The sequence below is a fragment of the Tyto alba genome, unplaced genomic scaffold, assembly GCF_018691265.1.
Source record: "Tyto alba isolate M040663 unplaced genomic scaffold, T.alba_DEE_v4.0 Super-Scaffold_2, whole genome shotgun sequence".
NCBI lineage: Eukaryota > Metazoa > Chordata > Aves > Strigiformes > Tytonidae > Tyto > Tyto alba.
Window position 1 is genome coordinate 50,896,521 of NW_024881282.1, and position 16,346 is coordinate 50,912,866.

Genomic DNA, 16,346 nt, shown 5'->3' on the forward strand with positions numbered 1-16,346 from the left:
AAATCACAACTGGAACAACTGACTGAAAGGACGCCATTATAAACCAGCTGTTCAAAAGGAATCTGAGATTTCAAAAAATGCTTTCCCACTGTTTTTACCCTATGTAATGTTTCCATAGAAAATGGGTAGTTTTTTCTTCTCTGATCCCCTTTTCAATTCCATAAGCTATTTGGCATTTCTAAACAACTAGGTATAATCTATAGTCATGTGAGGTACAGCAAGTATTCTACATAATACTTCCACTTTGTCTTCAGAAGTATTAAAATCCACTACTGTGAAGCAGTAACTGTTTCATAGCACCACTCTTGGAGTAGCAGTTCTGTGGAACAACTGAAAATTGTAATAAAGTTGTATTCCAGCAGAACAAAGTGTTTTCAATTAGACTTATTTAGTCAAAAAAAATGTCTCCACTGTACTTTAAGATCAACACTAATCAGAGTAAACTCACCTGTTCCATTAAAAATGTTACTTGATAAGGAGTTATTCATTCCAAATGCCTGATTTCTGTTCATTCCAAATCCAGACATACTGTGAAAAAAATCCAGGAAGTCAGACAAAAGGGTATACATACTTTGTAATTTCCAGTGGAAGGCATTAAGGGGAAAAAAAAACCTAAGACACTTAAATTAGTTCAAGCATAAGCAAGCCACATTAGCCTAAACTCTGTTTTTAATTATTTTCCTTTATACTTCTGAAAACTCTGAGTGGCAGCAGCAGGCGGCACTGCTCAAATCAAGACAACTGGAATGACTTCAAAATAACTTAGTTTTTTAATAGTCACCGTGTCTTAGGACATCTGCCAACCACCAAGTTATGACAAATATGATCGTTACTCAATAATTTCATATAGAAAAATGAAGCAGCAGTAAATGCAATAGCGAAAAGTCAGACTGCAATCCATTCATTTGTAGGTGGGAAGCTGGATCATGGAAGTGACTCAGTTACAAGCCGAACAGTTATGGTGTGCAATCATCACCATGTACATATGGCACCAGTACAAGCATAGGGATGGTCTCTGCCACACAGCGACACCAGTTAAATTAAAGTTTCATATAGTCAGGCAAAAATGTTTGAAGACATCTAAATATCATATAGGACTCCTGTGGTTGGAAAGACACCCTTACAAACGATCTGCTTCATTCTGTGTGAGCTGGAGATGTTGAGAAGCCCAAAGCTGGGCCCTAGCTGAGTGAAATTCTGAATTTTTTCCCCTGTAACAGGATGGAAGTTGACGTTTTAGCAGTTTCTGCAAATAAAAATGTCAAATGTTTTCCTAGAGGAAATTTCACCTACACAGACTTTTTCCACAGCTAGAAATCTGAAGTATTTCATTCCAATTTGAAATAGCCCTAAATGCTTCCATTTCAGACTGAGACATCAAGGAAGGGAACAGTTAGCCAAGACTGGTCTTGTTGTGCTTTGCTTCCTCAAGGTGGTATATCTGAAAGACATCCAGATCTTTGACACCTCATGCATGTGAAGAAACACCAACATGTTGGTATCATCTGTGAACTCTAGACCTGGCGAAAGCACCAACAGGAGACAATGTGATCTTGAGAGCATATAATCTAGCCTGATGATAGACGGTATTTCTCATGCTAGGGTTTTTTTTTTTGTTTGCTTTTAAAGTAATTAGAAATAATCATGTTAAAGAATTTCAGGGTTAGAAAAGGGATTAGGCCACAAAAGGCATACTTCTCTACAATCATTTCTAACCTGGTTTACCGATATAACTAAGAAAGGGAAAGTGAAGTATTCTTTATGTTCAAAAACCTAAAATCTTTCACTGCTTCAACTGAGGCAACCATTCAGAAAACAATCCTTGGAACTCACATAATTCATGCACCTGTCAAGGAAATACCATTATCCAAGTATAATTTCAAAATTTTGTTAAATATATCAATTAACAATTGGATACGTACTACTACTATATTTCTGCAGGCTAATAAATGGTGAAATAAGGACTTGACATTGTTCCAGTCACATTTCCTTCTCAACTTTTAAAAACTGTATTTTCTCGAAAATGAGATATATAATGCAAACAGGGAAAGATGAGGATTTCACTTCAAATGCTCCTACAGATCGGGACTTCATTATCCACTCCTACAGATGAATGATATTTAAACAGATGTTTTCTATCAGTCTCCAAAATCATTGTCTCTGCATGTAGTTTTTAAGTGTATTACTATTTCAACCTTTTGTGATGCTCATGTTTCAAAAATACCTTAAAATATAAAATTATCTTTTAAAATTATCATCTCCTTTACTTGCCGTTATACACCACAGAAAAAAAAAGGCAAATTCTATGTAATTAGAGGCAAAGCACAAAGTCTTCTTACGCTCCAGGAACATAAACTGCTACTATCAATTCTCTACTGTTTTGCTTGGGAAAAGCATTTTTATGACTGTACCAGTGTGAAACTACAGAACTAAATAGCCTGACCAAGATTCAGATAACCATGACATTCATTTTCACCTTCCTTTATCTATTTTGTAAAATACTAAGTTGGGTTAGAAGAGACACCTGACTGCCATGAGCTTGTCTGTGCTATGTATAAAAGTCAGTCCCCTGAGAAAGGGCCCGAAGGGAGAAAAAGGATGAAACTGGGAGCAAAGAGATCGTGAGGTTGTGGAATGAGGCCTGGAAAGCAGTCAGCTGTGCAAAGCTGTGACCACACACATTAAATAATTAGACTCGACACACTATTTACTACAAGTTTATCAGTATGAACTAAGCACAAACACATAACCAAAACACAGTTAAAGCTTAATGACTTATGATGTTGGAATCTTGCCCAGTTAGAAAAAGAGCAGAAACAATTGAGAAGCTTTTGACGTCCAAATAAGCACCAAATCCTTAAACAAATGGCAAACCACTGTTCTGTATATGATTCCAGAATTTAAAGTAGTAAAATACTAGGTCTCTACTGTGTCTGAATCAGTTAACTATTCTTCCAGAATAAGTCTTGTGTTTTTAAATCTTGCCTTACTTCTTCCCAAACTCACAGATGAACAGTCTTAAAATGGATGCATATACCCAAAAATCAAGATATGTTTCAAAAACAAACTTGGGAACACATGAGAAACATCACATATTTTAAAGAAGCAGCAGTAGAAATTCAATAGACAGGAACAGAATATAGCTTAAAGGCCTCAAAAAGCTTGTGTGAATATTAAAAGCAGCTTCAAAGTTTACTGCCAGGAGATGAGAACACATGAAGCAGCTTTCAGAGCTTTATTCTAATGGATAAAAATTAGATTTCCAGAGCAGCATTTAAGCACGTCCATGGCTGTACAGGCATGGTCCAACTAAACAGCCTTACCTGTTCACAGTAAAAGGTTGTCGAGAGGGTTGCTGCTTTGGCATACATATTATGCTTGGAGAGCTTCTGTTGGGGCTGCCTAACCCTGAACTGCTCATGCTGTTTGTCCTGCTGGGAATTCCAATGCCCTGACCAACCTGGGAGTGGTTCATCATATTCCTAGGATTCATAGGCAATATCCCCCTGCAAGAGAAAAACCATCCACAGAGATGAATCTGTACAACAGCATTTACTTACTCATTTAGATTACTAACGTAGGATGTACTCTGAGCTGTTGCAACTTAATTTTTGCTTAGCGTCAATACAGCATGTTTGGATTACTCTCTATAATTAATGTAGTTTTGGATTTCTTCAGAAATACCAGATGACCCATTATATACTAATCAAGTCCTTGGTCAGGCTTAGATAAATACTTAAGTATTATGCATCTGAAAAGGTGTTACAGCTCTTTTTTTAATAAGCACTTCAGACCTACTACCTTAATATTCTTATACAGTGTATGACATCCATACAAAAATTTTAATCATACATTTCCAGAACAATTAAAAAACAGTCTTTTACATTCTGAAGCAGAATTTGCCAGCAATTTCTCCTTTACATTCAAAAATCAAATACTGTCTTACAGTAAGTCCTTACTGTTTTACAGTATTATTTCCCTAACACAGGCAACGGTCAATAGCAACTACTTTTCTTCTTTTTTAACTAATCAGATTGTAAAGTAGTTGAGGCAAAATATGCAGAACATTTAACAAGAGCTCTGCAGAAAGACACAATCGCAGAAATATTGGCTATCAATAAATACCTGCTCGGAGATGGAGGCGTGTGAAGTGACATTGTTGGTACCCCTGTTGTTGGCGTTACGTGGCTCGGTAACTGAGTGCCTTGTGATAAGCTGCGATTTAACTGAGGGGTATTGTTGCTCATTCCCCTCATTGGAAGGCCTAGTGCACCTATTGAAAAAAAATTCAGAGGGGTGGAGATATAGAGCAATCAGGAACAAAATCTTCTCCATCAGGTGTAGATGGAAACAATTTATGCTGACAACCTACAAAATGTGTAAAGACTGAAGGAAAGTGCAGTGTAAAAATTACATCCTTGTTTGCGTAGTAGAAGCCAAATTATCTCAAATTTAGCCCCATTTCTGTTAAACTTTAGAAAGGCTCTTTAAGAAATCTCTGTATTTGAGTCACTAACAAAATTTTGTTTCCTTTGAGATGTATACTTAGAGAAAGGGTTCCGTTTTGAGTTTTTTGATGAGGACATGAAATTCTACAAATTAACTCAAAAAAAAGCAGCATTTTGAGAAAATTAGTAACTGCACTCAGGAAATACATTGATTACTTCTAAATAAACTGGTAGATATATTTGGCCAGTATTTATAGCATTGATCTGTGTTGTTAAAAATTAAGCAAAACTTTAGTAAAAAATTTTATTAATATTTAGTTAACAGTAGCATTGCTTTCAGCACAACAAAAGCAATGTTTTAGGCCAGTTCTCTGTAAAGTTTAAGTTACTTCTTTTTGTTAACAGAACTTCAGTGTCCATGATCAAATTGAGTTCAATCTTTTGAGAAAAGAAAGCAAGTAGAATTTTAACTGCCCTCTACTTGCATTTAAAAATATATAGAAGATTTTTAACACAGTGATCAAAATACTTTATACACAAACAATTGCGTGCAACAGAATAAAGTACGCACTTCAGTGAGGTAAAAAAATAAACTTTTAACTCAGAACAGCAACAGATAACCAGTTGCTGCCCTGGCTCAAGATGTTCAAAAACTTTATGAAGTTTCCCATCATTCTCACATAATTTCTCTGCACTAATGAAGTTCTGGAATGATGTTCAAAGACAACAAAAAGTCATTTAGTGCAACATATCAATAGAAACAAACTTAGCATATAAAATGTGACAGCTATAAGTAATGGTCCCTATTGCTTTGGCATATAGCTGCTGAGATGGGCTCACAGAACTAAAAACCTTAACTTGCAGACCAAACAAATGAAAAATTATGATGAATCAGCACTCTCCCATGGTAGATCACCCCTGCAGAAGACTGAACATGCCAGTGTATAACGTGATTAAATACTAAGAATGTAAATAATGGACATAGCATATGCTCAGGTTATTATCATGGACAAGGTCTGAAGAAACCTCCCAGTCATTTAGCGCTCTCACTTTAAGAACTCCTGTCTGTCCCTGACCTACCCTACAATTTGCAATCCAAGAAGTTTGCAGTAACACTCAAAGTTTTGATAACACTCAATTTTTTTTCTATACATTCAGATTAAGAGGTAATGTGACTTGCTATAACAAGGCTTCTAAAACTTCATTAAAAGCCGATTATATCAAGGTGTTCACTGTAAATATTTTGGCAATTTGCTGCATCAGAATAACTTCAATAAACATAAATATATATTATAAATAATATTCCATGCTGATTAGCAATTAAATGGAATTTAAAAAATAAAATGGTAAAGAAAAAATACACACACTTCCAAACTAGATACAACAGTACATTGAAAAACATGATTACAATATTCAGGTTAATTTTGTGCAAGCATTTGTTTCAGCAAAGCCTGTTTTACACTGATGGTTATTTCTTGTTGGCTTTCTTTAAACTACAATTTTTAATGAGTAGGACTGTTACAGTGAAGTAGAACCATATTCCTGTGGCTGGCAAGTAGGGGCAGTTGAAATATTTACCATAAGAAAAAAAAAATTTTTTTCTTATGCTTCCTTTTTCTACTTTTTTACTGAGGCGAGAGATAGGCGTGGGCTCTATTGGAGACTGATCAATAAGATGGCCATTCTCCTGCCTAATATTTAAGCTACATTAACTCTATAACATGACATCTTGCTTAATGACTGACAGCTACCAATATAAAAGTTGGTGTATATTACATGGTCAATTATCAACAGCCACTGAGATAGTAAAAAAAAAAAAAGCTGTATTTTTTAAACTATTTGAAGAAAGCTGAAAAACTGTGAAGGCCATGCATCCATCAGACAAAGCTTTTAGTTCGTCCAGATAAAAAAGTCCAGACTCTCTAAAGCACTCTGAAAGCGCTTTTTCTTAGAATCTGAGTCAGATGCACTTGGCAAGAAAGTTGCAAACATTCAAAAGCATACAGTGATAAAAGAGTGATGTTCACAAACCCGTTTTACTTGTGTAACTGTATCTAACTCAGACATTCTGAGTCACTTTCTGGATGCACCTCTCAGCAACAAGGAGGTTCAGTTCTCAGCGCTGGCCCTCAGGTGGCTAGCGTTATCACACTGGCACTGTTGCTTTATAGGTCTTCTATTGCAACAGTATACACAGGACTGACAGACAGGGAAAAAAATCTTCAAGGTATGGGAAAGAAAACAACAGAGGTGGAGAAGGCAGTAATCTTACTGGCATCGTTCTTTGCCAAATGCAAGTTGCCAGACATGGACACAAGATTTACTTTGCTCCTGTAGAGCATGAAATATCAGTTATTAAGATATAATTTCCTTCTATTCCTTACATATTTTCCTGAACTAGGCTCTTTTCTGGCCCAGCTTGCTTTCCTTGTTTTTTCCTTCGGAGAGTCACAGTTAAATCACAGACTTTCTTTATAGGATATTTGGATATTTAATAGCTATATAGTGTCAGTATGTGACACTTTGCATACTAGAAACTGCAAAAAAAGCATACTAGGCAAAGCAAAAATGTATCTTAAAAAAAAAAAAAACAACTACACAAATAAGGAGACACACTGTCTTTTTTACAATAACCAGAAAACAAAGCCATATGCATGTTCTCTATCCAAAGAGCATGAAACTAGAACCTATTTGGCATAAAATAAACATATAATCAATAAAAAGAATTCTTACTTTGTTGCCCGTATAAACTTGCCCCAAACTGAGACAGCTGACCTGATGTTGATGGTGATGCCAGCATCTAAAATGTAAGAAGAATAAAAGGTTATTATAGACACAAAGATACTGTGCTATCTTGCATTGAAAGTTTACAACAGTATATTGTTTTGCCATGAAAGCCAAAAGAGCAACTGAAAACTCCTTTTAAGTCATCAAGTTATAGAAACTCCCCAAAATATCTGCACAGAAACAACTGTAATAGTATATTACATGTCAATGAAAATTTATGACTTTACATGTATAAACACAGACTTTCTTTTACTTGCAACAAATAGCAGAGAGGAAGAAGATCTGAAAGCTTTCAGTTTTTCTACTCTTGTAGTTAAGAGACCCATCTTTACAGAACAAGGAATACTCAGTTATTTAAATCAGATATAGGTGGGGCTTTTTTCCCCTGCAAAACCTGCATCACAAAAGATCAATTCCTGTTCAATGTAACAATGTCAAGTGCAAAGTTCTGTATTATCAGTTGCAATAGCAAAAGGTGGGTAATGAGTGGCTAGGTAGCAGGAGGTATATAGAAACAGGTATGAACTTCATATAAGATTCCAATGTTAAAATTATAATGTACTATCCTAACAGCTAGCTTCATGCTTGTATACACCAAATGAACAGGTAAAATGTATCAATGTCAGAAGTAATCATTTATTATGATATGAGATGGGCTCTATTATGCCCACTTCAGAGACATCACATATTACCAAATATTTCCATTAAAACCTTCTTTGTCAACTTTCAGACATCACACAAGAAATGTGACGGGTTAAAGAGACTCCTGGGAAGAGTAGGATCTAAAAAAATTAAAAAAAAAAAAAAAATAAAAAATCATGATCTGATTTGGGTTTGCATACTCCAAAAAGAAGGCAACTAAGGTAGGGACATGATACCAGACTTACAGTCATTGCTGCAAGACGAAAAGAACAATCTACTCTCCATGCTGCTGCAGAAATGGAAAGTAATAAATTTGAGAAACAGGAGATTTAAGCTAAATATGTGGGAAAAAAAAAAATCTGTTTGCAATCTTAAGGACAGGTAAGCACTGGAACATCCATCCCTGGATGTTTTTAAAGAACAGATTAGATGTTCATCAACATTAGCTGATTGTCCCTTGTAGCAAGAAGAGTTATTAGCTGACCTGATCCATCCAGCTCACAATAGAATATGCTACTTGTACTTACTAACCCATGGGCAAATCTCTGCTTTTTTAGTGCAGTAGTCTGGACTTGGACTGAATTTTAGGATGGTTTCAAGGAAAGGAACATTTGGATTCTTACACATAAGGGGATTTCAACTTGAGAGTAAAGAATTCAAATCAAAATAACTTTTACTGTGGTAAATTGCAAATTGCTTTGTTGACTTAATTGACAGAGACATAGAAACTCAAACAAACCTTATAAACTGAATCTGCTAGTTTTCTAGACTGGGGCCAAATCTAGATGGTAGAAATGAGAAAGAAGACATGCAGCATAGACACTAAATATCAAAAGAAGCATTCATATCTGTAAATCACAAAGTATTTATGATTTTTTGAATACCTACAGAAGGTGTGAGAAGAGAAATTACAGCAGGCAATTACTGTAGACCATCAGAAAATTTATCAGAAATATCATCCCAAAATGCTATACACTCACACACATTTTGAACAATGTGCACATATTTGATAGTAAGCAACAACAGCAATAAACATCCATACTTGCATACACAAGGGGTTTGAAATACTAAGACAAAAACTTCCTGCAGATAAAAATAACTAAAATATGTGCCAAACTAGATTAAGGTTCTCCTTTTTTAGTGAGGAACTGGCTGTGAACAAAAAGAACACTTTAAATAACTACCAGTGGCTCCAGCTCAGCACTCACTCATATAGCAAAGTTCACAGGCCAAATCTGCATCAGCAACTAATGTAGCCAGAGAGCAGTACATGGGTTAAACAAAAAAGTTGGTCCTGAGGGCCTAACATACATACTGTCTGCATTTGTAACTAGAGTTAGCCGTGACTAAAACACCTGATGCCATGGACTGGTTGGCCATTGCTGAGTGGAACGTGTTTGGTGCACTACTGGTGCATCTCTTCCAGCCTATTTTGATCCAGAAGGAATAAAAGTCACTCACACCAAGACTGCTCTGCAATGTGAACAAAGCACGCTGAAATGGGGATACTTTGGAGACAGACCTCAGAAGCAGAGTCCCCACCGAAACTAAAAAACTGGTGTTTGCTAAACATGGATAAAACAAGCTGATACAGTAGTTTTAAGAAAGGAAAGACAAAGTAAAATGTTGAGGTAAAAAAAAAGCCACTTAAGTTTGACAGCTTGGAAAATCCTAGAACACACTGCAAGGTGTGGCAAATTGTAATTCCATGGAAAAAAATGAGAAAAAAAATTATGAGACACCTTCAGAGACAATGACAAAGGCACACAAGTCAAAAAAAACCCCAAAGCAGCTACACATTGAGATAGAAACAGCAGTGAAAAAGTGTTACTAGCTTTGGGACAGGTAAGCAAAACAGTTAAGCCAAAAAGAAGATCCCGTAAGAACAGCTGCTCAGGGCTTTCAAAAATTGCTGTGATGGCATATGAGATAAGCAGAAGATGGTACAAACCTCAGCATAAAATCCTTTTATATATAATGTTAACTTGGATACAAAAAAAAAAAAAAAAAAATCACAGACCTAAGAGGTAATTACCTAAGAGGTAATTAGATTACTTGAGAGGAAAAAGAAATCCACCTCTTCTATACTGAATACTATTTTTTTTTTTTTAAATTCAGTTAAAAGAAAAGGAATGGCAAATAATATTTAATGAACACTGCTTATTAGAAATTGGATTTCCTTCTGAAAGATTCCAAAGTAGGTCACGCGTATTGTGTCACTTGCTTTTACATGAAAAGTTAATTGCAAAACAACTCGTAAAGAAACCTTTATAGAAAACCATAATAAAGGCCAAGTATTAAATTCAGTAAGTCTAACAACTAGTCTTAAAGTCATAACACACTTAGAACATCAAAGATAACAAGCCTCAAGAAGAAATAAATAAAAATTTCTGTGGACCTGTTCCACAGGCTGATCAAACGTACCATTTCTCAAATCTCATGGAGGAGCAATATGCTGTACAAGTATCTCACTTACCCTCTCTCTAGTTTATTTTGTAATAAGCCAAAAAACCCTCCCTAGTATTAAACACTTTTTTTCTGTCATTGCTAAGTAAGGAGCAATTAAATTTTTTGTCTTCTTTTTCTATTATTTCCATATATTTTTAAATCATTCTTTTATCTGACTGGACTACTGGCCATGTGACACACAGTGTAGAACAACTCTCCAAGAGTGTACTTGCAACAGTGGCTGGAAGTTACTCTTGAATTTCTTTTAGCCTACAACAGCGAAAGGTCATGTTAATATTAAAAACTTAAGCAGTCTAACCCTTAAGGTGACTAAAGCCTCTTCCAGTTGGTAAATTCTTTTAAGTGTTACCCAATTATGTCAGTATTTTAGGGAAAAAATGGTCAGAATTATACCCGTAACAACCTTTGAAAAACAAAAACGTACCAAATTACTGAGATCATGTCAATGAACAGGATATTCTAGCAGCATGTATACAATACCAACTTTTTAAAACAAGTGACTAATAATCTTTGATTGACTCAAATAAATTGTTCAACAACTTTCTGACACCTATAGCTTTTGCTGCACATGTACCAAAAAGCCTCCACTCTTCAAGCTTTGGCATTTAGGTTTAAATCAATTTGCCAGTGGTTAACAGCTACAAAGCCCAGCTGTGAGATAGCACAAGTTTTCTGCTTCTGTTCCAACCTTGTATGACTGAACTAGACAGATTGTTTCAACTGGCTTCCCCTGTACGTGTTGCTAGAGCCTAAGACTTGCATCTCCCACAGGGCAAGGAGACAAATGAGCAAACAAGACCTTGTGTAGCATGAAGGGTGCATTTTATTCTGCTAGCATACGGAAGGACCAACACTCTGGCAAACCGAAGGCCTAATGATGCCAACCATTTTACTCAAAAGTCTCGACCAGACACAGTCCAGTTCTGATCATGGAAGATTTTGTCTCTGAACTCAAACCAACTGATGATCCAAGCAGATGTCCCAATTTTTCTGCACTGGTCCACACTGAAAATCAGTAAGTTGTAATGTGCTATCAGGCAATCTCCTCCCCCTAGTGATGAATGAGATTTTACTGTAACTGCTTTCACTAACTCTTGATGGGTTTACTGCAATGAGTTAATTTAAGAGTGTCAACAATCTTGAAAAACCAGCACCAGCAATTGTTTAAATTTGCCGGAACTGTAAAAAAAATCTGCTGCATTTTACAACTCTCTCGGGAGGCTGGCAACCACAGGCTATGGTCTCCCTGAAAGCAGAGGGAGGTGGTGGGAGGCGGCCCAGCAGCAGAGCTGCTTATTTATCTAAATAAGATGCTTGAATATGAGCCTTAGTAAGATGCAACCCTCTTTAAAAGACCTAGGATGCCTAATAAGGCATCCCTTAATAAGAGGCATCCTGGCCTCTTCCAAGGAAACCCTCAACTTATGGCGGGGATCACAACTGCAGGGGCAGCACACCTTGGCACAACCACACCGAGGAGACTCAGCAAAGCAACACTTCTGTGAAGGCTGCTGCATTAGGCACTTACAGCCTAAAGCTACTTCCTTAAACACAAGGCAAGCTGAAGTTAAAGTACATCAATCCAGAGCTACAAAGTCAACTCCTAAAAGTAAGATGTGTTAGAATAAGCAAATAAATCTGTGAGTAATATCTGGCCTGATAAATGATGGGTTTCTCACAGGTGCAAACATCAGCATCATTTTGTATTTGCACTACTTTATTTCTGGCATCTGCCATCTGTGCTGCACTATTTAATAACAAAACAGCTGACCCACAGCCTCAAAAGAAGAAAGTGTTATACTGACATAAATAATAATAATAAATGAAGCCAACAAATAACAGATTTTTAAAAATACAGATTTTTCTATACTCTGCCAATTTTTTAGTAGTTTTATTAGTCCTCTAGATTACAAACCACCTTTTAATATAGTGCTTATAAAATTCCCATGTTACAAGAAAATACTTCCAAATCTCCGAGTCAGAGATCAGTGAAGAAATTTTGAAAGCTGTATAATTGCAGGGTATTATTTGCAAGTGAAAATTGTTACTGATATAAATTATTTGTGAAATATAAACCCAAATACAATACTGAAAAATAAACTAAATTTTATTCAATCTTTCAGCTTTCACTATTTACGATTGTGGTCTTCTGCCTCCAGTGGAACTTGGGAAGCACAAGGAGGTAGGACTGAACTGTTGTTGGTAGCAGTATCTCAAGATCTTAAGGGCAAGATCTTGCCTTTGAATGACAACAACATTACTAACATGAGGTTAATATGGCTATTAAAGTAAAACTCTAAAAGTAAATTCTCCCTGTGTACAGACATTCAGTTTGATACTACAATGCATTAACAAGCCAAAAGATGACGGAAAACTCACTGAAAGAGGCTACAAAAAATGTCATAAGCCATTAAGAACTAGGACAACAATGCAAATGTTTTATTTCAATTAAGTAAGCAGTTGCATATAAAAAAAAAACCAAAACAAAAACAAAAACCAAAAGAAAACACCAAGAAAAACAACAAACCAAACAAACCCAAAAATCAAACCACCTACACACTGAGCGTGTAAACCACCAACATTACAATACAGTATATTCAGTGAAATGCATTATTGTGTAAGAAATCAGAACCTCCCCTTTCTAGAAAAGGTAGATGATTTTATGCATGGAATTAATCTGGTCCAAGGAACCCCTTTCAAATGCTAAAGCTGACGTAGAAAAACTACTATATATTGTTGATTTCAGGGTAGGTGCAGTAAAATATACGAATAAAATAGATGAAGTACAGAAACAGGACCTACCACAGTCATTTAGTTCTTCTGTAATAAAATCTAAACACAAACTCAATCACAGTGAAAATTATATACTACAGTTATCAATAGTGAAATTAATTGCTTTGTGGCATAACTTCAAATTGTAAAGTGACTGATGTGAAATAACTTTAATTCAGATATCTACTTCTTGCAAACTGTGTGACAGTCTACAACCCCATCTGCCTCACAAAGTAAAATTAGTTTATCACCTATTGTTTTATTTGATAAACCCATTCAGATACAAATTTATAGATGACAGTAAAAGGCTGCATTTTGCATTCCACACTTTACTTTTTGTTCTTTCTTCTTACTGTATAACTTTAATATTAAAACAAAAGCTATAGGCAGAACAACAATAGGCTCTGAAAGGGTATACTGCATTAGAACACATACTCCCTCAATTTGTTTCTAATCTCACTCCCCACAAGTCCTTCCAACTGTTTTCATTAATGAGACTGCAATTTCAATTCATTTAAAGTGATTTTTTGTTTGTTTGTTTTAAAAACCGTATCATGTACTCTCTAAAAGATGCAAAGAATGTTTAATCACACTCTGGGAAATTAAAAAGCAACTTTGTTGCTTTGCAACTCACACTTCAAAGAAAAAAGTTTAAACCATGTGTTTCACAATGCCAGCAGGACAAACCAACCCACTATTCAGTCAAATCTAAAAGTACATTTACATGCAAAGTAATGCATAGCATATGAAAATATTCACTTGACACTTATAATTAAAGACCGTAATTTATTTTCTTCCACAAATAAGCTTTACTTTTTCCCCTCCATAAACAGATCAAAACTATTCATACTATGACAAGTCACATTAATGTAAGGTAACTCTATTCAACCAGCCAGCATTAGCCTGAATGCCGCAACTGCTCCTGATACAAGAGTGTTTGTGGGAATTCTTAAATACTTACAACTCCATGTGCAGCATCTGAAGTTAAATTATGACTAAGCTAACAAACTCTCCTGCAATAACTAAGGAAAATGCCAAGCAAGATGCCTTGGGAAACAAGATACCATAGATTTCCTTAGAATCCTAAAAAAATAGCATTAGAAAGTAAACAATCCAGCTGGAACAACATGGTGTTCAGCAGCTCTAAAGCCACAGCTGTCTCCAAGACTGATTAAAACCTTCCACATTTAGTGCCCAAACTTAGCAAGGTTCTGGATCTCTATCTCCATGGCAAGCTAAACCTTGTTTCAGGGTCTTATTTCTTGTAAAAGTACTACTTCTTTATAAGGCCATATATTTCAATACAAAGTAAAAGTTAAAGGTTCTATAAATTACTTTAATGGAAGTTCACAGTAAAGGGCTTTGATAACAGCTTCTGACCACCCCTTTGTTGTATCACCACCACCATGTCCATTATAAGACAAACCCATTGACAGCTGCCTTCGTGCAACTGTCTCATGACAGAGAAACATCTGATTGTGATCAGTCACAGACATGTTTCTGCTACAGCAGGAAGGAAGAAACCTCTGGAAAGCAGGCTTCCAGAATCAATATCCCATTTTGCTGTCTTCAATATCCAAATCTGAGGACGTCCTACTTCAGGAAAGGTAGTGCCAGGGAGAGAGATTAATAGTTGCAGTGAGCCAAATCTAATCTGCAGGCTAGGTCTTACTTGACCCAATTGTTAAAACATATTTGACTTCACAAGAAGCCACATTTTGAAAGAACTGAGCTGCCAAAGAACATCAGGTCTTAACTGAGAAAGTCCAGAATTAGTTAAAACGTGATGATTTTTCAGGGAGGAGAATAAGTTCAGCAAACTCACTCACTGGAAGTACAAATCACAGAATTATTACCATGTTACTGTGAGCATTTTATGATCTGTTGAGCAACTGGAAGAGAAAATGAACAGCAAAGCACTGGGCCAAGAAATGGAAAAAAGCATGCATTGAAAAAATTCTCCTAACTTTCCTCATATTTTGGGCAGATCTTCATTAAAAGGCATGCCTGTCTACTGTCATATTTATGACTGCAGTTCAGAATAGAAGATGCCCTGATCTTACATTCTCAGGTAGGCATCTTCAGTGGATTGGGCTAGACTGGTACAGCACTTGTAGAACACTTCTTACATTCTTCTACATGAGATATCAAAGAAGTTCAGACTGAACAGGTCCTGTCTTTCCTCAGAGCTCATTGTCATTTTTTGCTCATTTGAAGACAGTAGATCCAAAAGTATACAAAGGCTTTGAGTTACTGATTTCTACCACTGTCACTCTATCCAAATAAAAACACATTTACCTCTATCCTCAAAATGATTTTGCTGAGCACACAGACAGTTCAATTAAGTTGGTGAAATTGTCCACAAGTAAACTCTGTAACTATTTTGTGAGCACATTGTGCATCTTCTTGTCAAGTTACAGAACCACATCTGTTTCAAGTCAAATCTTCAACTATTTTCCTAAACTGTTCTATTTTCTGCAACTTCTATAAAAATTTCTGATTTATTTGCCAAAGGATTAATGACCTGGTTATCATGAACTCACCCTAAGCACAGCAGAATGCAGAGACGGAGCATTCATGAATATACTCTGTTCCACTTCCTTACTTAGCACAGCAAGGTTGGTGATGACTCAAGGCGAAGCCACTCATTTAGTAAAAAGGAAGCATTAGATGGCTTGAGTAAGATCTAATCTCATCTAAGGAACCATAATTTTGTGCCTAAAACAACAGACCCAAACAGCATCCGTATGATTTTGGAAGCACTTGTGAACATAAGTAACATGCAACTTTTCCATTTCAATTATCATATCAGTCCTGACTGTCTAGAACTGTATTCCCTAGTGAAAAAACAAGTTAAAAGAAAGCTTTTAGTTTTGAGCTACACTGAAGCTCTGAAATAAAAATAACATGTCCTAAACTATTTGCTGCTACTTGTTTCCACTTGTAAAAAGCCTTCAAAATTTAAGACAGGACCTGAGCAGCCTTAGTTCACTTCACCTTTGTGTAAAGGAGATTATTTTCAACTTCAAATTAGCCAAAGTAACAAGTCACAAGAACACCACATCAGTAAGTGCTATGAAAATTGTTTATTAAAAGGCATAAAATATTTTTTTCACATAGGTTCTAAATTATTTTTTCACATAGTGAGTGAAGAACTATTTCCTAATATAAAAAAAAAAAAAATGAAAATTTCCACCTTAGGAGTTAAAACAAGGTAGAAAGCTGAAA

The 16,346-nt window shown here is 35.8% G+C and overlaps 1 protein-coding gene across 3 annotated transcripts in view; it reads right to left on the reverse strand.

Moving 5' to 3' along the window:
- Positions 1–16,346, reverse strand: part of CNOT2 (CCR4-NOT transcription complex subunit 2) — an 89,579-nt gene that overhangs the window by 19,704 nt on the left and 53,529 nt on the right. For all 3 annotated transcript variants that reach the window (XM_042792464.1, XM_042792461.1, XM_042792462.1), the window contains 4 exons: positions 7,182–7,248; positions 4,126–4,273; positions 3,324–3,506; positions 449–528 (listed from right to left, as the gene is read on the reverse strand). In XM_042792464.1, the coding sequence (XP_042648398.1) occupies positions 449–528; positions 3,324–3,506; positions 4,126–4,273; positions 7,182–7,248 (478 nt within the window). The remainder of the gene's footprint in view (positions 1–448; positions 529–3,323; positions 3,507–4,125; positions 4,274–7,181; positions 7,249–16,346) is intronic.